This window comes from Crocodylus siamensis, chromosome 8, assembly GCF_052110815.1.
Source record: "Crocodylus siamensis isolate JL-2025a chromosome 8, ASM5211081v1, whole genome shotgun sequence".
Lineage (NCBI taxonomy): Eukaryota > Metazoa > Chordata > Crocodylia > Crocodylidae > Crocodylus > Crocodylus siamensis.
This window is the reverse complement of record NC_143402.1, coordinates 52,160,629-52,184,319: the sequence shown is the minus strand read 5'-3', so window position 1 is coordinate 52,184,319 and position 23,691 is coordinate 52,160,629. Positions and strand designations below refer to the sequence as shown.

The 23,691-nt window shown below is 54.9% G+C and overlaps 1 protein-coding gene across 12 annotated transcripts in view; it reads right to left on the bottom strand.

Moving 5' to 3' along the window:
- Window positions 1-593: 593 nt before the first annotated feature.
- The window catches only part of GRIPAP1 (GRIP1 associated protein 1), a 23,485-nt gene continuing 387 nt past the window's right edge, over window positions 594-23,691 (bottom strand). For 2 of the 12 annotated variants that reach the window (XM_090060739.1, XM_090060738.1), the window contains exons 2-26: window positions 22,976-23,042; window positions 22,817-22,878; window positions 22,212-22,238; window positions 21,396-21,503; window positions 20,828-20,963; window positions 20,200-20,381; window positions 19,867-19,914; window positions 19,734-19,765; window positions 19,596-19,643; window positions 19,244-19,343; window positions 19,048-19,125; window positions 18,600-18,692; window positions 17,405-17,539; window positions 15,816-15,911; window positions 14,727-14,939; window positions 14,212-14,325; window positions 14,056-14,133; window positions 13,018-13,113; window positions 12,777-12,833; window positions 12,501-12,600; window positions 4,647-4,774; window positions 3,865-3,987; window positions 3,670-3,763; window positions 2,175-2,335; window positions 594-1,168 (exon numbers count right to left, since the gene is read on the bottom strand). In XM_090060739.1, the coding sequence (XP_089916865.1) occupies window positions 1,094-1,168; window positions 2,175-2,335; window positions 3,670-3,763; window positions 3,865-3,987; window positions 4,647-4,774; window positions 12,501-12,600; window positions 12,777-12,833; window positions 13,018-13,113; window positions 14,056-14,133; window positions 14,212-14,325; window positions 14,727-14,939; window positions 15,816-15,911; window positions 17,405-17,539; window positions 18,600-18,692; window positions 19,048-19,125; window positions 19,244-19,343; window positions 19,596-19,643; window positions 19,734-19,765; window positions 19,867-19,914; window positions 20,200-20,381; window positions 20,828-20,963; window positions 21,396-21,473 (2,265 nt within the window). In that variant the 5' untranslated portion in view covers window positions 21,474-21,503; window positions 22,212-22,238; window positions 22,817-22,878; window positions 22,976-23,042 and the 3' untranslated portion in view covers window positions 594-1,093. The other 10 variants (XM_090060737.1, XM_090060730.1, XM_090060733.1 and 7 more) reach the window with 10 other exon arrangements.

Sequence of the window (23,691 nt, the reverse complement as noted above, 5' to 3'; positions counted from 1 at the left end):
GGGGGCCTGGAGACCATCCCCCTGCAGACTGGCAGAGAACACAGGCATCTGGGCTACCCCATGCTTCCCTGGGAACCCAGGGTCATCTCCAGCTAATGGAGGTGGGCAGGCCCGTCAGCAACCTCCAGCATCCATCCTGCACCAGCTGCCAGCCCTGGCAGGAACCCAGGTGTCTGGGGCAAGGCCCAGCCCCCTCCTCCAGGTCCCCAGAGAAGGGCAGCCCCCCAATCCCACTCCTCACCCACACTCCTAGGTTCCTTCTTCACTTGCCAGCGTACCTTGGGGCAAAGGTGGTGGCAGCTGGAAGAGCCAAGATGCACCCAGCTCTGGGGCAGAATGGCTGGGGAATGGCAGAGTAAAACAGGCTGGACCATGGCCAGCTCTGGGGGGAACAAGTGAGTAGAGCAGGCTAGGATGCCAGCTCTGAGGTGGAACACCTGGGAAATAACAGCATCAAAAGGGCTGGGCTGCACCCAGCTCTGGGGGGGAAATAACTGGTAAAACAGGCCAGAATGTGGTCAGCTCTGGGGGGGAATAACACAGCAGAAAACCTCAATCCTCCCCACAACAAAGAGACACAGAGCCAGCAGCAGTTTCAGGCTATGGAGCTTTATCGAGACGCATGAGACAGAAGAAATTTTGGGCCAGCCAAGACCCCCCCCATTTTTGGAGGGTGGGGGAGGGGCAGAGAAAGTGCAGTAACCAAGAGAATTCCCTCCCCTGGGCTGAGAAACACCCCCCAGATACAGATACATCCGCTGGGGTGGGAACTACTTCTCTGAGGTGAGACACAGAAGGAAGGGCAGGGAGATCATTACATACATTACCATATTATAACCCAGGCCATTTGTACAGAAGCAATGAAGGGGCAGAGTCATGCTAATGAAAGGGGAAGGGGCCACCCAGGACATGAAGGGGTAAAACCTCCCCCCAACACTGATATGCAAATATATACATTTCTGGAAAGGGGGCAGAGCATGGCAGGGGGTACCAAAAAAGGGAGGTGTTGAGAAGTGCGAGGCAGGCAGGCTCTGCCCCCGATAGGCTCTACCACAGGCACAGGCCCTGCCCCTACCCCCTGTGGTTGGGGAGATCATTGTGGGGGTTCCAAGGTTGGGGAGGGCCCTTTGTTGAGCCGGACAAGCTCCTGGGAGAGCACTTCCAGGTCCTGGGTGGGGAGAGAGGGAGGTGTGAGGACCCAGGCGTCCAGGAGGGCGCGCGCGCACGCGCGCGCGCACACACACGCGCGCGCGCACACACACACACACACACACACACAGAGCTGGAAGGGACCTGCAGAGGTGGTGGAGTCCAAGGGTTGGCCTGCCCCAAGCCATCCTATCCAATCCAATCTAAATCCTAGGTGAAGATGCCCCCTCAGCCCTGACAGTGCAGATCCAGGGAGAGCCAGCATCCTGCCTCTATGAAAGAGCAGAATTCCCCTAGTCTGCACCAATCTGACCAGGTGGGAAACAATTCCTTCCTAACCTCCAATCTGGTGATCAGTCTGACCCTGAGCAGAAGGGCAAGACCCTCCAGCCAGGATGGACTGGCTTTGCTCCCAGCTGGGGCACTGGCCCAACCCAGTCGAAGTCCCCAGCCTGGACTGTACCAACACCCAGTGCCTCTGGGAAGGCTTAAACCACCCTGACAGCAGGGGGGTGTGTGAAATGGGGATGGGCAGTAGCAGCCGAAGCCCAAAAGCAGGGAAACCCTACAGCAAGACACGGCATTGCTACACCTCCATGACCTGTAGCCAGCAGTGGTGCAACTCTCCCCCCCGCAGCATTCGGGACATGCACACACATGCATATAGAATCCCAGCATCCGGGATACGCATGGGCATGTGCACACACCCACACACAGAACCCAGGCGTCTGATACACAGATGTACACATGTGCAGAATCCTGGCATCTGAGGCACACACACAGAGAACACAGACATCTGGAGGACACACCCACCCGCCCACCAGGTGTGCCCACCTCTGGGGTGAAGCTGCTGGGGAACAGTGGAATACAACCCCACCCCTCCCCGCAACCCTGGCCCCACCCACACCCACACAGGCCCCACCCAGTGAGCTGAGCTGCAGGTCTTGGTGAGCTGCTCCACTGGGCCCTTGTAGCCCCCTTTGCCCCACCCCCTTCCTCTAGGCCCTGCCTCTAGCCCCACCCACCTGGCTGAGGTGCAGGTTCTTGGTGAGCTGCTCCTCCAGCAGGTTCTGCAACTTCTTGTTCATCTCACGCAGATTCTCATCAGCCCCTGGGCGCACCAGCTCCCGCAGCGCTGCGCCTAGCCCGCGCTCTGGCCCTGCCCCATCTGGGGCCCGCGACACATCTGTAACAGGCCACTTATCAGGCATACACCAGTACCGTGCCCAGCCCTGCCCTGCCCTAACATCTCAGCCACACACTGCATATGCCAGAGCCACTTCAGCCACATGCAAACACTGTGCCTGGGCCCTGCTCTAGCCCTTGTGATCCATCTGTAACATGCCAGAAACATGTCAGCCACAGGATGCACAAGTCAGCAACATGTTACCCACACGTCACCGTGTCAATATTGCATTCAGTCCCACCCCATCAGAAGCACAGGATACTGTTCCAACATGCCAATATGCCAGCACTATACCCAGCCCCTACTCCGACCCCACCCTAGGCCATGTCAGCAAGACAGGACACTTGACAGCAGTATGGGAAGAACAAATCAGTCTTGGCCTGACCCCTGGGGAGCTGCAATACCTCCCCCCACTGGCTCCACCCCTTCCAGCCTCCAATTGGCCCCACCCCACTATTATCTATTCCACCCCACAATCCCTTCCTCCCCTCCCAGAAAACCCTGGCATCCGGGCTCCCAGTCCCCACTCTACTGGTTTAGAGCATGAAGGAGTGTTGGGGTGGGGCTGAGAGCCTGGACACCTGGGTTTTCTGGCTGGGGAACCTAGGCTGGAGGGTGAGAGCCAAGAAGCCTGGGTCCTGTCCTGGGCAATGACAGGGAAAGACAAGCCAACCTGGAGGAAGGGGGAGGTTATTTTTAAGTTCATGAATTATTCACGATGTGCTGGGGAAGCTGGACCAGAGCCACAGGGCACCACTAGCAACAACCAGGGCATTCCACCCTGGAGCTGGGAGCATCTCAGCCCTCTCTGTATCGTTATACTCAGCCATTCCCCAGCTGCCCCACCCCAGAACTGGGTGCATCTCAACTTCCCTTGTGCTCTGTTCTACTCTGCTGTTCCCAGCCACTCCACCCCAGAGCTGGCTGAATCTTATCCCTATCTAAGCCCTGTTATATTCACCTGTTAACAGCTGCCCCACCCCACAGCTGGCTGCATCTGGGCCCTTCTTGTGCTGTTACGCTTGGCTCCAATGCCATAAGCTTCACAGCTTCACCAACACCAAACCCTGTCCCTGCACCCCAGCAGCCAGACCTGGTCTCCCATCCAGGCTGGGTGCCAGAGCCCCCCCCGATGAGTGTGGAGGCTGGCTGGGTGCCCAGCTCAAGGTGACCTCTGCAGTGGAAGCCAGGGCTGATCAATAGAAGAGAGGATGTGTGTGTGTGCAGGGGGAGTTTCCCAACCCAGGCTTGTGGTACCCCTTGCTCCCTACCCATAGCCTCTCCCATAGCCCCAAGGTACCCCACACTCCCTGCCCAGATGCCTGGGTCCTCACCAATGCGGCTGTCCATGACATAGGTCTCGATGATGGTGCTTTTCCGGCACAGATCCTCAGCCATGGAGGCACTGCTCACTTCCAGGTGCTTCACCTGGTTTGGGCAATCATAGGTCAAACCAGGCCCTGTGCCACCCCCGCCCCCAGCAGCCACCTCCATATTGGTGCCCCTCACTCCCAACCAGCGGCCCCCACCTTTTCCTCCAGCAGCCACTTCTGTTGTTGTGTCTCCGCCAAGCGCTGGAACAGCTCCGCTGCCTCATCCTCTGACAGCTCAGCCGCCCGAGGCGCTTGTGACTGGGGGCTCCCAGTGTTCGACTACCAGGGGTCAGAGGTGGGGGTCAGTGAATGACAGCTGGGGCCTGGAGGGGGTGGGGCCAAGGGCTGTGACAGACAACTGGGTTTGGGAAGGGTAGGGCTTGGGGATGAGGTGGAGCCAGAGGCAGTGAGAGACAGCTGGAGCCCACAGGGCAGGATCCAAGGTGGGGCTAGGGATCATGATGGCCTGCTGGGGTAGAAAAGAGGTGGGGCTTGGGGAAAGGTGCAGGACCAGTGTCTGTGACAGACAGCTCAGGCTGGAAGGGGTGGGGTCTAGGGGAGAGGGCAGGACAATAGTCTCTGATGGACAGTAGGGAGAGCAGCTGACAAACATCTGAGGCCAGCAAAGGGCAGGGAGGGCTGGTGATGGACCACTGGGGCTGTAAGGGGGTGGGGCCAGAGGCAGTGACAGACAAGGAGAAGAGGGACTTGTAGGAATGGGCAGGGCCAAACAGGTGGCAGTAGATACGCTGAGAGAGGGGGCATGGCCTGCTTGAGGATCAGCCAGAGGGCGAGGCCACTTAAGGGGGCAGAGACTATGGAATGAGAGGAGTCTAAAGGGGTGGGAACCAGACTCCACCCCCTGCAAACTCAGCTGGGGGGGGTGTCGTCTTGGGATGGGCTGAACCTAGGCTACCTCATACTCCACTCCCACCCACCTTGGTGCTGCCAGGCCCTGACCCCTCCTTCATGATGTCACGGTAGCTGAAGGATGAGATGCTACTGCTGTCACCTGTGGTTGCCCGGCTTGGAGAGCTCATCTCAGCCAGGACTAGCTCCTCCAACCCTGTGGGGAGGGGACACATTATGGAACCCAGGTGTCCAGGCTTCCAGCACTCCCTGGTCCCACACCCTAGCCCCGACTTCCCAGCTAGAGAACCCAGGCATCCAGGCTCTTGACCCTCAGTACTCTCACCCCCCCCAGACTCTACTCCCCTCCCAGGAAGCCCAGATGCCTGGGCTCCTAGCCCCCACCCCTCTAACCAGTAACCCCTACTCCCCTCCCAGAGTACCCAGGCATCTGGGCTCCCTCTCCCTGAGGTTCAATCCATTAACATTAATAAACCAATACCTAGTTAACTCAAAACCTACATAAACATTCCCCCCTCTCATCACTGACTTCATTTGAATGAATTATAATTATTAACTTAATCCACCTGTTAATTAAAATACATCTACGCAAGGATGCCTCTCTCAGTACAGATACATCATCATCATTTTTTAAGTTTAGATTGATGGAATGAATCAGTGCAAGTGTCCTGGACTCTAAGGGCCTTCCACAGGCCCGTCACCATGTACAGGAACATGTTTAATGGCCTAGGTTTATCTGGTTCCTGTGGCCATGGACACTTTGGGGGAAGCCAGAATCCTAGAGCCAGGAAGAAGCAAGATTGCAAGGGAGCTGCAGAGGTTGGATAGGGCCTGGACAAACCATGCATGATGCAGAGGCTACAGACAGCATGTATTGTAAGTGTGGAAGGGTAGAGAAACCTAGCTGGATAACCTACAGTGCTTCAGGGTGCATGGGTGCATGCACACGTGCGTGAGCTCATTTGTGTGCATCTGCATGCATCTGTGCGTGCATCTGTGTCTGAGCCTGCATGCATCTGTATGAGTCTGCATCTATGTGCGCGCATCTGTGTTCATGGCAGCTAGAGTGTATTTGTCTTTGTGAGTCCATGTGCAGAAAGCAAGTGAGTAGAGTGCCTGTCTGTGTCTGTATGCATCTGTGTTCATAGCAGGAGGGAGAGTGTGTTAATATGTCCATGTGCAGAGAGTATGTAGACTACACACCTACCTGAATGCATGTATAGATGGACGTGTAAGCATGCATGCCTGTGTTCGTGGCAGGAGGGAGTGTGCTTGTCTGTCCATGTCCAGAGACTGAGTGAGCAGAATGCGTGCCTGTCTGCATGCACATCTGTGCATCTGTACGTGTCTGCTTCTGTATGTCCGCGAGCATCTGTGTGTGCACGAGTCTGTGTTCACAGCAGGTACAGTGTATGTTTCTGTGTGTCCACGTGCAGAAAATAAGTACAGTACATGCCTTTCAGAGTGTGCCTGTGTGTACATGCATGTATGTGTATGTGTCTGTTCATGGCAGAGAAAGGATGTTTGTGTCTGTGTTGATGTGCAGAGAGAGTGAGAGTAGAGTGCACGCCTGTCTATATGTGCATGCCTGTGTGTGCACATGCACGTGGCCATAGCGGGGGGTAGGTAGCAGGGAGAAGAGAGGGACATGTACCTCACCCCCAGCCCGGCAGGGTCCACCCAGCCTCACCTGCCAGCACCAGGAAGGGACACCCGCGCCACCCACCCTGTAACCCAGCTCCCATGGGGGCACAGGGCCTCTAATTTTGTGTTTGTCCAGGGCTCTAGTACACATTAATCTGCCTCAGGGCGAGGGGGAGTGGGGCCGGACATAGGCTCTGTCCCCACCTACCCTTCTTGATGGGCAATTTGCTAGTAATTTTTAATTTTAATTTTTTTTTTATGTATTACACATAATATAAATGTGCATTTGTGTGCACATGCACATTGACGGTATTTATAGTCTAAAAATATACATAAAGCATATGTATAATACATATACAGTTATATATTATAATGTATAATACGCACATGTATTATGAACATAAATTGCACATTTATATCAAATGAATTTGTTATATTATAAATGTGCATGTGTGTGTGTACATGTATTGTGCACGTTAAGTTAGATTCAATAGCTTACATTACTTCATTTCTCTAGTCCAGATCTGCTATGCTCACAATAAACATGACATGCTATACAGATATACAGCATATTATGTATAACGTATCATATAATATATAACATATGCTATACAACATGATGTCTGGGCACTAGGGTGGTGCAGGCACTGAGGTACCTAGTTAACAGCCCAGAGGTCACAAGTTTGAGGCCATAGCAGAAGTGCTCACAGCGCAGCCTGTCAAATTCCCATGAACTTGTGAATTCTGCTAAACATCTTGTCAGTACATGAAAAAGGATGTAAATGATATGTACCATGTATACTGCATGCATAATATACTGATACATTTCATATATTTTCATAGATATTAGGGCTGGAAGGGACCTTGGAAGATCATCAAGTCCAGCCCCCTGCCCCAGGGGCAGGAAGTCAGCTGGGGTCATAGGATCCCAGCAAGAAAATATCCAGGTTTCTCTTGAAGGCATTCAAAGTAGGTGCTTGAACCACCTCAGGCAGCAGACCATTCCAGACCTTGGGGGCTCGGACAGTAAAGAAGTTCTTCCTTATGTCCAGCCTGAAATGGTCTTGCAGGAGTTTATAACTGTTCAACCTTGTAATCCTTTGGGGCGGTCTAGTGAACAAATGTTCCCCCAGATCCTGGTGAACACCCCTTATAAAACTGAGAGGTGGCCATCAGGTCGCCCCTGAGCCTGCACTTTTCCAGGCTGAAAAGTCCCATGGCTCTCAGCCTCTCATCATAAGGTCTGGCTCTCCTCTGGACTCTCTCAAGCTTCTCCACATCCTTTTTGAATTGCGGAGCCCAAAACTGGATACAGTACTCCAGCTGCGGCCTCACCAAGGCTGAGTACAACAGGAGAATGACATCCTGGGATTTGCCTGAGTAGTAGCTATGGATGCAAGCCAGCGTTTTGCTCACTTTACTGACTGCAGCATCACATTGAAGGCTCATGTTCATCTTGTGGTCAATCCTGACCCTCAAGTCCCTCTCGTCTGTAGTGCTAGTCAGCGTAGCACTGCCAAGCCTACAGACATGCTGCAGGTTTTTTCTCCCAAGGTGGAGAACCTTGCCTTTTTCAGTGTTAAACACCATCAGGTGCCCATTTACTGAGCCTGTCAAGGTCAGCCTGGATTATCCCCCTGTCCTAAGGTGTGGATGGTACCAAACTTTGGGGTAAAGCATCGGCAAACTTAGCCAGTCCACTTCTGACTACAATGTCCACATCATTAATGAAGAGGTTGAACAAAATAGGTCCAAGGACAGAGCCTTGAGGGACCCCACTGGTCACAGGGCACCATCATGATTGACTTCTGTCAACCACCACTCTCTGGGTCCGACCACAAAGCCAATTCCCCAGGCAACAGATCATGGTGGACCTGAGGCCGCAGTTGGCCAGTTTTGCCAAAAGGTGATCATGGGATACTAGATCAAAGGCTCTTTTAAAGTCAAGATATATGACATCAATCTCTTCCCCCTTGTCCAGGTGATAGATCACCTGATTGCAAAAGGAAATGGGATTGGTCAAGCATGACCTACCCGCAACAAACTCGTGTTGGCTGTCCCTCAGGGTATTGCCATCAGCCAGTCCGTTAAGAATGGCCTCCTTGATGATTTTTTCTAAGACCTCCCCCAGGATAGAGGTCAGGCTCATGGGCCTGTAGTTTGCTGGATCCACTTTCTTCCCTTTCTTGAAGATAGGTACCACACATTGGTCTTCGTCCAATCATCGGGCACTTCACCAGAGTGCCAGAAGCTCTCAAAGACCCGTACCAGAGGCTGAGCTATGATGCTCGCCAACTCCCCGAGTACCCTAGGGTGCAGACTGTCAGGGCAGACTGACTTGAAGGTGTCCAGCCTCTCAACCTGTTCCTTCACAAGGTCAGCATTGATGGAAGGCAAGGAACCACCCTCCTGTAATGGGCAGGGGTGTCCCATGGGACTTGTGAAAGACTGACACAAAGTAACCATTTAGCAAGTTGGCTTTTTCCTGGGCATTGGTCATCAGTTCTCCCTTTTGGTTTAGCAGGGGTCTAATGTTGCCCTTGCTTTTCTTCCGGCTCCCCTCATATCTGAAAAAGGACTTTTTATTGTCCTTGATACTTGTAGCCAGTTGGAGTTCCATGGCAGCCTTGGCTTTCCTAGTTTGCTCCCTGCAGGTCTGGACCAGTGCAGAGTATTACTCCTTTGAGGTGGATCCCATCCTCCATCCTTTGTAGGTCTGTCTTTTTAGACACAGGAGGACTGCCAGTTCCCTGGAAAGCCAAGGGGGCTGCTGTGCTCTCTTGCTGCCTTTCCTCTGAGAAGGAATAGCCTTAGCTTGTGCATCTAGGATCATTCCCTTGAGGAGCAACTACTCTTCCTGGATTCCCCTCCCTTTGGAGCCGTGGTCCCTTAGGGCCTCACCAACAAGTCTCCTGAGCTTGTCAAAGTCAGCCCTCCTGAAGTCGAGGACCTCTGTACTGCTGACTGACTTGACAGCTTTTTGGTGGATGGTGATCAGCTCGTGGTTGCCGTCACCCAGCTTCCCTTCGATCGTTAGGTCACTGATTAGGTCATCCCTGGTTGCAATGCTTTGCCTCTCATTGGTCCGTAGACTTCTTGAGTCAGATAGAGCTCATCCATGCACGTGAGGAAGCTTTGTGACTGTTCAGATTTGGCTGAGTGCTCTTCCCACGAGATGTCCAGGTAGTTGAAGTCCCCCATGACAACCATGGACTGGAAGTGTGCAGCCGTAGCCAATTCCCTGGTGAACTCCTGGTCAAGATCTTGATTCTGAGAGGGAGGTCTGTAGTAGACTCCCACCATTGCATCTCCTGTGCTGTGTTCCCCACGGATTTTCACCCAGAGGGTCTCTAGTTGTCCATCCTGGGTGCCGATGTCAGGTTGTAGGGATGCGTAGTTCTCCTTGACATAGAGAGCTACACCTCTTCCCCTTTTGTCCACTAGATCCCTCCTGTACAGGGTATAGCAGTCTGTAGCCCATGATTCAGTCATAGGTGGAGTCCCACCAGGTCTTCGTTATCCCTATGACATCGTAATTATTTGTGCTGAACAGGGGGACAAGTTCCTCCTGTTTATTCCCCAAGCCCCTGGCATTGGTGTACAGGAATGCAAGTGTTCCCTTGGGGGCCCTTGCCTTGCCCGCAGCTTGCTCTAGGGCTGGGGCAGGGGTGGGCTCCCTTAAGTGCCTTGGCTTGCTGGCTTTGCAAGGCTTGCTCAGCCGGTCAGCAGTAGCAGTAGTCCCCCCATCCCCCAGTGGGCTTAATTTAAAGCCCAGTGGAGCAGGTCAGCCAGTATGGCTAAGAAGAGCCTCCTCCCCAGTGGAGAGAGGTGGAAGCCATCCCTTCCCAGCAGCTCACTGCCTCTCCCACCAAAGAGCGGACTGTGGTCATGGAAGCCAAAGCCTTCCTGATGACACCAGCGCCGCAGCCTTTGGTTCACTACCTGTATCCTCCCCTCCCTCCTCAGGCCATAGCCTGAAACCAGAAGGATCAAGGAAAACACCACCTGCGCCCCCAACCCCTTCAGCCCCACTCCCAAATTCCTGTAGCGCCTCATGACCCAGCTGGGAGGGTTCTGAGCCATGTCATTGGTGCCCACATGGATGAGAAGCATAGGGTAGTGGTCAGTGGGCTGGAGGAGTTTAGGGATCTTCTCTGCAACGTCTTGGATATGGGCTCCCGAGGAGCAGCAAACTTCCTGGGCCGAGGGGTCGGGGCAGCAGATTGCCCCCTTTGTCCCCCTCAGGATGGAGTCTCCTACAACAAACACTTTGCATTTTGTCTTAGAGAGAGCAGGGGCGGTAGCTACAGTTGAGCCTGTGTTGCCTGCATGAAATGTAACATGTGATGTAACATTACATGTTATGAAATGAGATCTCTTTCTCTCTATCCATACCTATATCTACCCATCCATCACATCTTATCATTGCATAACAATATGATATATGATCAGTGATTCATTAGATTTACATATATTATTCAGATCACTTTCATGCAGAAACTTCCATTTACAGATCAAACCACTGACATCCCAGCTATAAAGATGAACACAGCACCCTTTTGGCTGGGATATTTACAATCAGGCCTAATTTGCATGTATGTAAATGAAACCTCCTCCCACACCCACTTCCTCTATCCATCCACTGCAGATACAATTCCCTGCTGGGACTGGACCTGCCAATAGAGACCTCCCTGCCAGTCACCTAAAATTCCAGCCTCATTAAGAATTTACGAGGGTTTAAATGTTAATAGCTTTGATCTCCCCAGTGTTTGCATGTGTCTAATTACACTTTGGGCTGAAATATTCACTTTGCTAGGGCTCCCAATCCCTACCCCTGGGGATCCTCTGGTTATGAGACATGCAGGAGGTTCGATCCAGCCAGGATGTATCCTAGCTCTGGAGTGGGGCAGCTGGGGAACAGCCAAGTGTAACACTGACTGGAGAGGACTAAGATGCTCTGGGATAGTGTGGCTAGGAAATGGCCAAGTATACAACCACCTGGGGAGGGGTTCCTTGTCACTGAGAGGCAGCCAGTTCTGGGGTGTTGCAGCTGAGGAATGGCTGAGTGTAATGGTGCCTGGGGAAGGCTGAGATGTGCCCAGCTCTGGGATGGAGCAGCCTGGAACAGCTGAGTATAACATGACAGAAACAGCTGTTCCATTCCAAATCTGGATGCATCTCAGGCCTCCCCAGGCTCAGTCAGACTCAGTCATTCCACAGCTACTCTACCCCAGAACTGGGAGCATCTCAGCCATCCCTGGGCAGTATTATGCTCAGCCATTTCCCAAGTGCAACACCCCAGAGCTGGTTGCATCTTGGCCTGTTATACTCAGCCTTTTCCCAGCCTCCCCACAACAGAGCTGGGCACATCTCAGCTCTTCCCTTGGAACACTGCACTCAGCCATCTCCCAGCTGCCCCACCCCAGAGCCACCTACATTTCAGCTGTTCCCCAACTGCACCAGCCCAGAACTGGCTGCATCTTGGCCTGTTATACTCAGCCATTCCCCAGCTGTACCCCATACCACCCCACTCAACTGCTGGCCACATCTCAACCCTATTTGTGTCCTGTTATCCTCAACCATTCCAAGCTGTTCTAATCCTAGAGCTGGCTGGCTACATCTCAGCCTGTTCTACTTAGCAATTTCCCAGCTGCCCCACCCCAGAGCCAGTTACATCCTAGCTCTATTTGTGCACTGTTATACTTGGTTATTTCTAACCTGCTCGTTCCCACAGCCAGCTGTATCTCAGCCCTATCTGCAACTGTTATACTCAGACATTCCCAGCTGCTCAAACCCAGAGCTGGGCACATCTCAGTCTTCCCTGACCAGTGGTATACTCAAGTATTCCCCCACAACTGCAACACCCCAGAGCTAGCTGCATCTTGGCTTTGCATACTCAGCCATTCCCCCAGCTGCCCCAACTCCAAGCTCACTGCATCTCAACCCTCCCTTTGTGTGTTATACCCAGCTGTCCCCCAACTACAACACCCCAGAGATAGCTGGATCTTCGCCTGTTACACTCAGCCATTCCCCAGCTGCCCACTGCACAGCTGGTTGCATCTTGGCTTTATTTGTGTCCGCCCTGTTATACTTGGACTGTTTCTAACCTATCTCCTCCCCAGAGCTGGCCCCAATTCAGCCCTATTAGAGCGCTTCTGAACAGCTGAGTATATCTCGACCTTGAACAATTGCAACCTAGCTTGGAAGGGGATGTGGAGGATGTACCCCTTCTCCTGGGCCTGACAGTGCCTCCAAACCACTCCCCACCCCCAACTCACCAGGGCGTGCTTTGCTATTGGTCAGGACATCCTGCAGCCTCTCCTGAAGCTTGTCTGCTCGCTTCCGCTCCAGCTGCAGCTGCCTCTTCAGATCCTTTAGCTGTGAGGGAGGGAAGAAGGGCCCAGACACCTGGGTTCTCTCCCTGGATGCCTGGGTTGTCCCCCTCAACTCACAGAGAGAAGGGGAGCAGGACAGGGTGTTAAGAGCCCAGATGCCTAGGATCTCTGGGAGGCAAGTGGGGGTGGTGGGGGAGCCCGGACACCTGTTCCACTCACTGCAGCACTGCCCTTCTTCTCCAGGATGCGCTGCCCATCCATCATGTCCTTCACTTCCTGGGGGGTGGGGAAGGATTGCGGAGAGGGGCTGAATGATTTGGGGGGGGTCTTCTCCCTGGTTCTTCCCCCACCCCCCAGATCTGGTTCTGCAGTGCCCCTCACTCCTGACCTGCAGCCCCCCATTCCACCCATGGTTCCCTTTGCTCCTAACCCACAGCACATCCCGTCCACCCTAATCCACCTGCTTGAGATGCTGGATGACCTCGTCCTGCTCCTCCTGGGCTCGCTCAGCCTCCCTCAGCTCTGCCTGTGTGGCCTCCATGGCTTTATCTTTCTGCTGCGGGTAGGGAAACAGGCAGCAAGGGGTTAAACATGGCACTGGGAGCCTGGGGGAGGGGAGATAGCTGGGAAACAGCCCAATACAACAGCCCACTATAACAACCCAGGGAAAGGCTGAGATGCAGCCTGATCTGGGGTGGAGCAGCAGAAGAGCCTAGTATAACACTGCAGAGACAAGACAAGATGCAGCCATTTCTGAGGGGAATGGCTGGGGCCCAGATAAGTAGAACAGGCCAAGATGTGCCCAGCTCTGGAGGGGAACCACTGGGTATAACAGGCATATACAGCCAGCTCTAAGGTGGATTGCTGGGCTAGCCGAATACAACAATGTCCAAGGAACGGGCTGAGATCCACCCGTGAGCTGGCTGTAACAGCTGGGGAAGAGCTGAATATAAAACACTGCAGGGAGAGGGCAAGATGCAGCTAACTCTGGGATGGAAATGCAGAGTATAAATGCCTAATGGAAGAACTGACATGAAGCCAGCTCTAGGGTAGGGGCAGTTGGGGAACAGCTATAAACACCACCTAGGGAGGGCTGAGATGCAGCCAGTTCTTGGGTGTGGTGGCAGTAAATGGCTAAAGTTTAATGCTGCTTGGGGAGGGCCAATACGTAGCCAGCTCTGGGGCAAAAAAGCTACGAATGGCTAAGTATAACACTCCATGGAAGGGTGGGAAATGTGCTCAGCTCTAGAGTGAGGTGATTGGAAATGGTTGAGTATAACACTGCCTGGGAGGGCTGAGATGCAGACAGCTCTAGAGTGGAATGGCTGAATCATTCCACCACATCACAAAAAGGAGTTGAGATGGACCCAGCCCTGGGGTGGGGGCAGATGGGAAACAGCCAAGTATAATGCCATGAAGAAAAAACCAAGATGCACCTAGATAAAGGAACAGCTAAATATAATACTAAAAAGGAAGGCTGAGATGGGGCAATACCTACTTCCAGCTCAGCCATGTTCTGCTCCTTGCACAGCCTCAGTGCCTCCTTGTGCTCTGCCTGCTGTTTCTCCATGAGGTCCTGTGGGGGAGGAGGTCAGGGGGGGGGGGCCTGTGCCTGCTCCACCGACCAGCAGCCCCAATCCAGGGCCAGCCTCACCTCAGCCTCCTTCAGGCGCTGCTCGAACCAGCCCTTGGTGCCATCCATGGCCTGGATTTGAAGTCGTAGCTCCTCAATTGTCTGCTGAGCTGTCTCCAGCTCCTGGCTCCGGGTCTGCTTAGGGGGAGAAAGTGACTGAGTACAGGCTGGGGTTGGGGAGGGAATGGCTGAGTGTAACAGCACCCAAGGAAGGCCAAGATGCAGCCAGCTCTGGGGTGGGGAGGCTGGGGAATAGCCAAGTATAACATCACCTGTGATGCAGCTAGCACAGGGGTGAAATGGCTGGGAATAGTCCAATATAAATGAGGTCCAAGAAACACTGAGATGCAGCTCTCTCAGCTGGAGAATGGCTGAACAAAATGCCATAAAGGGAGAACTAGGTGCACCCATGTCTAGGATGGGGAGGCTGGGGAATGGCCGAGTATAACAGTACTCGATCCAGGACCCAGATGCACCCAGCTCTAGGTCAGGGTGGGTGGGTGTGTGCGTGTGGGAAAATGGACAGACAGGAGCACCTTTTCGTCACGCAGCTGCCCACGCAGGTCATCTTCATGCCGCTTCTTCTCTTCATGGAGCTCCCGCAGCTCCCGCTCATAGCGTGCCCGTAGGCCCAGCACCATCTTCTCCTGCTGCAACCGCAGCCCCTCCAGTGCCTCCTGGTGCCGACCACGCTCCCGCTGCCCCTCAATTGCCAGCTCATCCAGCAGCCCCTTGCGCTTCTCAGCTGTCTGTTTAAGGTGGGGGGGAAACATGGGACTCAGAGAAACCCCCTGCTCCAGGCAGGCAGCAGCGAGAACGGGAGAGGAAGACGTGGCCAGCTCTGGGGTAAAACAGCCAAATATAATACCACTCTGGGAGATCTGAGAAGCAGCCTGCTCTGGGGTGGGGCAGTAAGAAAAGGCTGAATGTAAGGCCATAAAGAGAAGGCTAAGATGTGCCCAGCTCCAAGGTAAGGCAACCAATTATAATGCCACACTGTGAAAGTCAAGACGACGCCAGCTCTGGCGCGAGTCATCTGGGAACAGTCCAATATAACAAGGATCAAGAAAGGCTGAGAAGCAACCAGCTCAGTTAGGGAACAGCGGAGTATCATGCCTTGAAAAGGACAACTGAGATGTGACCAGCTCTGGGGTAAAACAGTCAAGCATAACACTGCTCTGAGAGCCAAGATGCAGTCAGCATGGGAGGTAGAGGAGGGGTAATGGCTGGGGAACAGCAGAGTAGAACGCCACAGAGGGCCCAGATGCAGCCAGCTCTGGGGTAGAGCAGCTGGGGAATGGCCAAGTATAATACCATGGGCTGAGATGTGCCCAGCTAGCTGTGGAGTGAAATGGCAAAGCACAACACTACTACAAGACAGCTGAAATGCAGCTGGCTCTGGAGTAGGGTGGTTGGAAAGTCACATAGTATAACTCCACAAAAGGAGGGCCCAGATGCAGCCTGCTCTGGGGTGGGTCAGCTAAGAATGGGCTAGTAAAACAAGGCCCAGGAAAGGCTGAGATGCAGCCAGCTCTGTGGTGGGGCAGCTAGGAAACAGCTGAATATAATTCTGCTTAATAAAAACAGAGGTGTGCTCAGCTCTTGGATGGAACCACCCCTCTCACCTTTCGAGTCTCATCCACCTCCAGCAGGAGGCGCTGCTTCTCTTGTCCCAGCTCCTGCAGCTGCTCCAGCAGCTGCTCCTTAGCCTTGACAGACTCCTGGGGGACAGAGGAGGTAGGGGGTCACGAGGGTGCCCCCACCAGCCAGACTCAGAGCAACAGGCACAGCTGAAGGTGGCAGGAGGGAAGTCAGCAGGAACCGAGGTCCCCCATGAGTTGGAGCTGGGAGATGCAAGGCACCGATACTGGTCTGTACTGGTAGCTACTGGGCTAATACTGGCCTGTACTGGTGGAAACTGGAAACCCCTAACTGGCCTGAACTGGGAGTTACTGGGACACAACACTGGCCTGTATGGGTGGGAACTCCTGAGCTATAATACTGCCCCATACTGGTGGGTACTGAGGTTCCTTACCTGCTCTCAACAGGACAGAGCAGGGCAATGATGCTGGCCTGTGCTGCTCTGAACGAGGAGCTATTGGACCACTGTACTGCTCTATACTGATGGGAACTGGGGCCCCAGAACCAGTCTGATCTGAGAGCTACTGAGTCACAACACCAACTTGCATGGGTGTGAATTGGGGCCCTTACTGATCTGAACTGGGAGCTAGTGAGTCATAATATTGTCCTGTGTCAGTGGTCTTAACTGGGAGGTGCAGGACAGTGATATTAGTTTGTACTGATAGGAAATGGGGCTAAGTGGCCTGCACTAGGCGCATGTGGCAGAAGGCCACCTCTGTTTCTCCCCATAAACTCTGCTTTGTGACAATTTGGTTAGGATGGGCCCAGCAGAGGATACACACCTTACCCTATCTCTTTAGGTAACCTGAGCTGGACACATTCCTGAGGGAGGGGGGAAACCTGCTCCCTCTGCCTATGTGACTGGCATCATATACCTGGGTGAGGGGCTTGGTCCCTGGGAAGCTAGGAACTACCAATGTGACCAACAATTAGTGATGCATTTCAAATTGGTTGGCTGACAGCCAACAGGTGCTGGGCTCCATTGGACCAGGTAAATGAGGTCACAAAGGTTATATAAAGTTAAGGACTGTCCAGGAGGAGGGGGCAGCAGCCATGAGAAAGGCTGAGAGAGAGAGAAAGAAAGAAAGAAAGAAAAGAAAAGAGCTGAACCATCTGAAACTTGCTCTCTCTCAAAAGTCATGATCAAGGAACTGCCTGCCTCCAGAGGGAATCTCCACCTACCTCTGGATGATACTTGTAAGCTACCTGAGATCTAACTAGATATATAGCTTGCAATAACTCAAATGCGTGATCAAAGGCTAGTCAGCCATGGAAGTTTGCTCTATGGGATTTCTCTGATATTGCTCTACCCTGTACCCTATTCCAACCCTACCCCTTGTAACCAATAAAGTTCTCCTTTGTACCTAGTGTGGGAAACTTATTGGGAGTGGGTCTAGATTATACCTTGGGGTCGCCTTGGTTCAGCTGACTGAGGGAGACCACTATTTGTGCCTGACTGAGGGAAGCATCCCTAGTTCTTGAAGTGAATCAAGTACCCTCAAGGGCTACTAGGCCTGTATTTCCCAGGCTCTACGCCTTAAGCCCTGCCCACAGCACCAGGCCCCACCCTCACCTGCAGCTGGGAGGTGAGATTGTTGCATTGGATGCTGAGCGTCTCCTGCTGGCCCTGGTGCTGCTGCAGCTCCTGCCCCAGTGCCAGCACTTGCTCCCGCAGAAGGTTCAGCTCCTGCATCCGCGAGGACTGGATCTGGGTGGCCAAGGGCGGGGGGGGGGATGATGACACCATGTTCCTAACTGCATTACCCCATACCATAACATCCATCCTCCTCCACAAGGACTCTCCTTCCCATAATGTTCCCTACCAAAGTTGGTTCAATCCCATATCCACCCCTCCACCCTAGCTGGTCGATCCTATAATATTTCCTCCTTGATCCAGGCTGGCTCATCCCATATTCCCTTCTCCTGCCTAGGTCTGGTCCATCACATAATACTCTTCTCCCCAAGACTACCCCAACTAATAACACTTCCTCCCAAAGCTGGTTCAATCCCATAATATCCCCTCCCACCAAACTGCCCCATCCCATAATAACCTGCCCCCAGAATGTCCCATCCCACAGTAGTGCACCTCTGCCAGACTGCCCCTTCGCATAACAATCTGCTCCCAGACTGCCTTATTCCATAATATCCCCAACCAATCCTGCAGCTCCCAGTCTCCCTCATTAAGGCACTGGGAAGCACAGAGGAAAGCTGGCATGGGTGTAGAACCCTGGAGTTTGTGGGGAGGCAAGGGAAGGAGACAGGGCACAGAAAGCTGAGGGACTGGATGTGGTGGGATGCACCCAGCTTTGGGGTTGGTATGGAAATGGCCGAGCATAATGCTCTATGGCGATGACACATGAAGCCAATTCTGGGGCAGAACACCACAAAGGGAGGGCCAGACTGCACTCAACTCTGGGTGATGCTGGCAAGGGGTGTGGAATGGCTGAGTATAACACCCTACAGGGCAAACAGATGGGCCCAGCTATGGGCATGGTGGTGGCTGAGAAATGGCCAAGTGCAATGGACCATGTGGAAGGCCACAATGTGCCCAGCTCTGGGGGTTCTGGGTGAAGAGTAGCCAAGTATAATACCCCACAGGGAAGACAGATGAGTCTAGTTCTGCAGGGTGCTAAAGAGAAGCTGGCCAAAACCCCAAATCGAACAGACATGTCCAGTTCTGGTGTAGAAGCAGCAGGAAAATGGTTGAGTATAAGGCCCCATATGAAAAGCTGTGATGTGCCCAGCTCTGGGGTGGGGGCAACACCCACCTGCTCCAGGGCAGCCAGGCTGGTGCGCAGAGCCTCATTCTCCGTCAGGATTGTCTCAACATGCTCCTGGGTCTCAGCAGTTTGGGAGGCTGCCTGGGGGGGCGGGGAGGAGCCAGAAAAGCAGGACAGAGAGAGACAGAGAAAAAGAAAAGGAGTTAATACAGAACCAACACACAGGGCACCAGACCAGATTTGGGGGGTGGGGGGAAGAGGTATAGGGGGATGCCCGGATTCCCCCTGAGAAGAGAGCTCTGGAAAGTGAATAATAGCATCAAAGGGCCCAAAGAAATGAGAAAGTAGGTCACCCAGGAGATGGGGCAGGGAGGGGACCCAGGAATCCAGGCCTCAACAGGAAAGCCATGTGTACTCCTAACACCCCCCACCCCAGCCAAGTGTCTGAGCTTTCTGCACCCCTGAACCACAGAGAACCCAGGTGTTGGAGCCTTACCTGCTCCTGCAGGGCCTGCATTGCCACCTCATGCTCCCGGCTCCGCATCTGTATCTGCTCCTGGGCCTCCGTGCAGCTCTGGGAGCAGGGGAGGTTGGTCAGGATTGGACCCAGATCCCACCACCCCCAGCTCAGGGGTCCCCAGCTTCCCCCTCCCCTTGAGCCAGGCCAGGATCAGGGCCCATACACCTCCAACCTGCGTGGCTGCTTCCAGCTCCTGCTGCAGCCGTTGGTTGCGCAGCTGTAGGCCCCGCAGTTCCTCATCCTGGCGCTGTCCTAGCTCTGCTAGCTTCATCCTGGGGGGACACAAGGGGGTAAGAACCCAGGTGTCTGGGTCCTCTACCCCTCCAATGGCAAGCTGCCAGGAGCCTCTGATCTGGAAGGGCCCCCAGCCCTTTTGACATAGGTGAGGGGGGAACCCAGGTGCCAGAATGGCCTAGGTTCAGTATACCTGCCCTGTTCTGCATTAGTGCACACACAGATGCCAGAGAATCCCCCCTCCCACCTCCACCATTGCCACCTTGGATGCCTGGGTGCCTGGCACTGACCTACTGTCATTGTACAGAGCCTCCTTCTCTGCCTGAAGCTGCAAGAAACTATGAGAAGAAAGAGTCATATGGCACCAAGAGAACCCAAGTGTCCAGCTCACCGCCCCAAGAACCCAAAACATCCAGGGCTTTCCCTACCTCTCCTGTTTTTTCTTCAGCTTCTCTGTGAGCTGGAGAAAGAAAGGCAGAGACCATAAGCTGAGGGTTCTGCAGGCCCCACCCTCTGCTCCACAGGCCTGTTCCTTTCCCAAAGCCCTACTGTTCAGCTCACCTTGTTCACCTCCTCTTGAAGCTGGGATACCTCAGCCTGATGGGATTCCTATAGGAACATGGGAGGGGTGGGTCATGGGGGTCTACCCCTCAAGGAAAGGGAACCAAGAATCTGGACTCCCCAGCCCCTTCCCATCTAGAGAACCTAGGTGTCCGTTTTCACCCCCCATTTGCCCCTCCACTCTCAGAGAACCCAAACATCTGGGCTCCTAATCCCTGCCCAGATCCTAGACCCCAGTCCCCTGTGAACCAGGCATCCAGGCTCCTAGAAGCCCCTGCTCTCAGCCCCACTCCCCACCCAAAGAACCCTGGTGTTGCAGGTGTGTGGGCTGACCTGGGCACACTGAAGCTGCTCCTGCAGCAGCCGCTTTTCTTCCTTCTCTGTCTCCCAGCTCAGCTCTAGTTCAGCCAGTCTGGGTGGAGGGGGGCCCTGGGAGGGGTCCCCTGGCCCCTCCCCTGCCCCAGGAGGGCCATCGCCACAACCCCCGGAGCCCCAGCCCCCTGCATCCTGCAAGGCTGAGGGCACGGAGTCACCGCCAGGCCACTCCTTGAAAGCTGGGAGTTGCCTGGGCTCCCAGACCCTGCTGTCAACCCCCAATGCCCCTCCAAAGAACCCAAGCAACAGGCTCCCTGTGGCCCCTGCTCAGATCCCCAGCTCCCCACCCAAAACCCAGGTGTTTGGGTTCCCAGATCTCACCCCCGGGGCCCATTCCCCTGCCAGACAACCCAGGTGTAGGGTCCCAGCTCCTCCTGCTCTAACCACTACCCAGAGAACCCACGCATCCGAACTCCCAACCCCACACCTCCGCTCTATTCCATCAGCTCTCCCCCTACTCCAAACCAGGAGAGAACCCAAGCACCTGGGTTACTGCCCCCCCCCCCCCACACACACATACTGCTCATATACCCAGCCCCGACTCCCCTCTCCTCCCAGAAAACTCAGGTGTCCAGGCCCCCAATACCTGCCACATGGCGCAGTGCTGTGTTCTCTGCCTGCAGCCGCAGCAGCTCAGGGCCAGGGGGGGCTGGAGGGGGGACTGGGGCCCCCTCCCGCAGCCGTGCATTCTCCTGTTCCAGCCCCTCAATCTGGCTGCACAGCTGGGGGAGGCAAGGTCGTGATGCTGGCCCTGCCCCCTCACCCCAGGATCCCTCCAACCCCTGAGAATCTGAACAGTATACTCAGCTTTTTCCTCACTGCTCTGCTCCAGAGCTAGGTGCACCTGAACCATTGCATAGGGTGTCATATTCATCTGTTTAACCATGTACCTAGCTCCATGTTGACCACATCTATGCTTCATTATACTCTGCTGTTCCCCAGTTGCTCCAGTCCAGAGCTGAGCACATCTCAGCCCTCCCTATGTTCTGTTACACAAAGCTGTTCCCAGTTATCTGACTTTGGAGCTGACTGGATCCTGACCGTGCTGTGCCCTGCAATACTCAACTATTTCCTCACTGATCCCCCAAAAGCTGACTATGCCCCACCATATTTGGCCGCTCTCCCCCAACAGGGGCTACATCCCCTGCCCACACCTTGGACAGCTCAGCCAGCAAGGTGCTGCTCTGCAGCCGGAAGTCATCCTCCTGGCTATGCAGCTTCCCCTGAAGCATCTCTGTCTCACTCAGCAGTGCCTCCACCTCCTGAAGGAGAATGGACATGAAAGGGTATCAGGGCCAGCCGGGACGCCTACTCCCCCCAGGTCCAATCCCTAGCCAACTTGTAACTCCCCCCGTAGCCTCCACCTCCTGCAGGGGGAGTCAGGGCCAGTCCAGGACACTCTCCTCCAGGACTTCCCATAGCTTCTACCTCCTTGTTGGGGGGGGGGGGGGTCACAGGAGGGTTAGGAGCAGTCCAGGTCTCCCCAAGCCCCCCAGGGAGACCATCTCCCCTACCTCCCCATGATCCCCATAGCCTCCACTTCCTGCAAGGGCATAGGGATAAGAGTCTGCCCAGGACCTCCCCAATACCTCTCAGGGACACCCCCCCCTCTCCCTGCCTAAGTCCCTCCACCTTCTGGGGAGGGCATGGTGGGGAGTCAGAGCCAGGCTTGGACCTCCTAATGGCCCCCTCAGGAGCCCCATCCCCCCCAGTTACACTTGGCTGTTCCCCACCAGCTCTACCCCAGTGCTGACTTGGAAACACACCCTTAGCCCCTCCACCTGAGGGGAGGAAGTGGGGGGGAAGTGGAGGGGTCAGACTAGCCCAGGACACCCCCCATTCCCCCTCCCCCCACAGGAACACCGGTGCTGTTGCCTGATGGGCAGGTCAAAGCCAGCATAGAACCTGTCCCCACCCCAGGACTTCACATGCCCTTCACCCCTAAAAGCACCCCTATCCCAAGGTCTCACCTGCGCTTTCTTGCTTTTGCTGAGAGCCTGGAAAACAATGTAGAAGACCAGTCAACTTCCAACCACCACCCCAGAGTGGGGTGCATCTCAGCCTGTTATGCTCAGAGTTCTCCAGCAGCTCCACCCCAGAGCCAGCTGTATCTCAGCCCTCTTGGATGGACATTATACTCAGCTATGTGTCCCCCCCACCCCAAGTACAAGAGTTAGTTTCATCTTAGCCTGTTATGCTCAGCCATTTCCTAGTTGCTCCAGCCTAGAGCTAGATACACCTCAACCCTTCTGGTGCCCAGTTCTACTCAGCTGTTCTCAGGCACCTCCACCCCAGAGAACATTTTAGACTGTTATACCCAGGCAGGGTCCAGCCTTTCCACCCCAGAGCCAGATGCATCTCACTCTACCATTCTCAGTTGCTCAGGACAGCCCCATCCCAGAGCTGCCTGCATCTCACTTCTACTGATGCCCTGCTGTGCTCAGCCTCCTTCAGCCACCCCCACCCCAGAGCTGGCTGCTTCCTGACGCCAGACAAGTCCCGGGCCCAGGGCCTGCCCCCGCCACACGGGCCGGGCTGAGCCGGCCCCACAACGCCGATTAGGGGAACCCACTACCTTCTGGGCTTTGCTGAGCTCCTTGTCCAGGAAGGCGACGCGCTGGCGGAGCCCATGGAGCTCTGGGGAGACAGCGGTGGTTAGCGCAGCCCTGCGGCTGCTGAACCCAGGCGTCTAGACCCCCGCCCCTCCCCGGGAACCCGCGTCCGACCCCCCTACCGGCCCCGTTCTTCCGCAGCTCGTCGGACAACTGGTAGTTCTGAGTGCGCAGCTCCAACAACTGCCCCTGGAGGGGAAGGGAGTTAGAGCGAGGGGAGGGGGGAGGGGGCTGGGCGCCTCGATCCTGGGCTGATCTCGGGGACCCCCCAGGATGGGGCTCAGTCCCCGGGACGGTGGGGGAAAGGGGGGAGTCTTCCCTCCTCCCTGCCCCGGAGAACCCAGGCGTCCGGCCACCTGCATGCGCTGGAACTCGTCTTCTGACAGGGCCTGCGCCATCTTCCTGTCGCCCCCCCCCCAGTGGCCTCGGGCACTTGGTACAGCCCGGCCAGTCGGTCGGGGGACAACAAACACGCAACTCCACCCCACCCCCTTCCTCCTAAACCGGCGCAACGACTTTAAGAGCTAACCACAGAGTATGTCGCGAAAAACAGAGCGCCACCCGGAAGTGGCGCCAAGGGTATGGCGAAGAGGGAATGGAGAGCGTTCGTCAACCAGGGCAGAAGTCGCTTGAGCGGGAGGAAGGGGAAGTGAGGAGTACAGAGACGTGGGTGCAGGAGGGAGCACCTCTGCGGTGACCGGCTGATGTACGGGGCACCATGGAGTCATGGCTCCTCTCTTACGCAGAAAGTGCCAAACTGCTGGCCATGGGAAGTGAGGACCGTTGAGGTGCCGAAGGCGATGGAGGGTGGGCGCGCCGCCAAGGACAAGGAACCCGG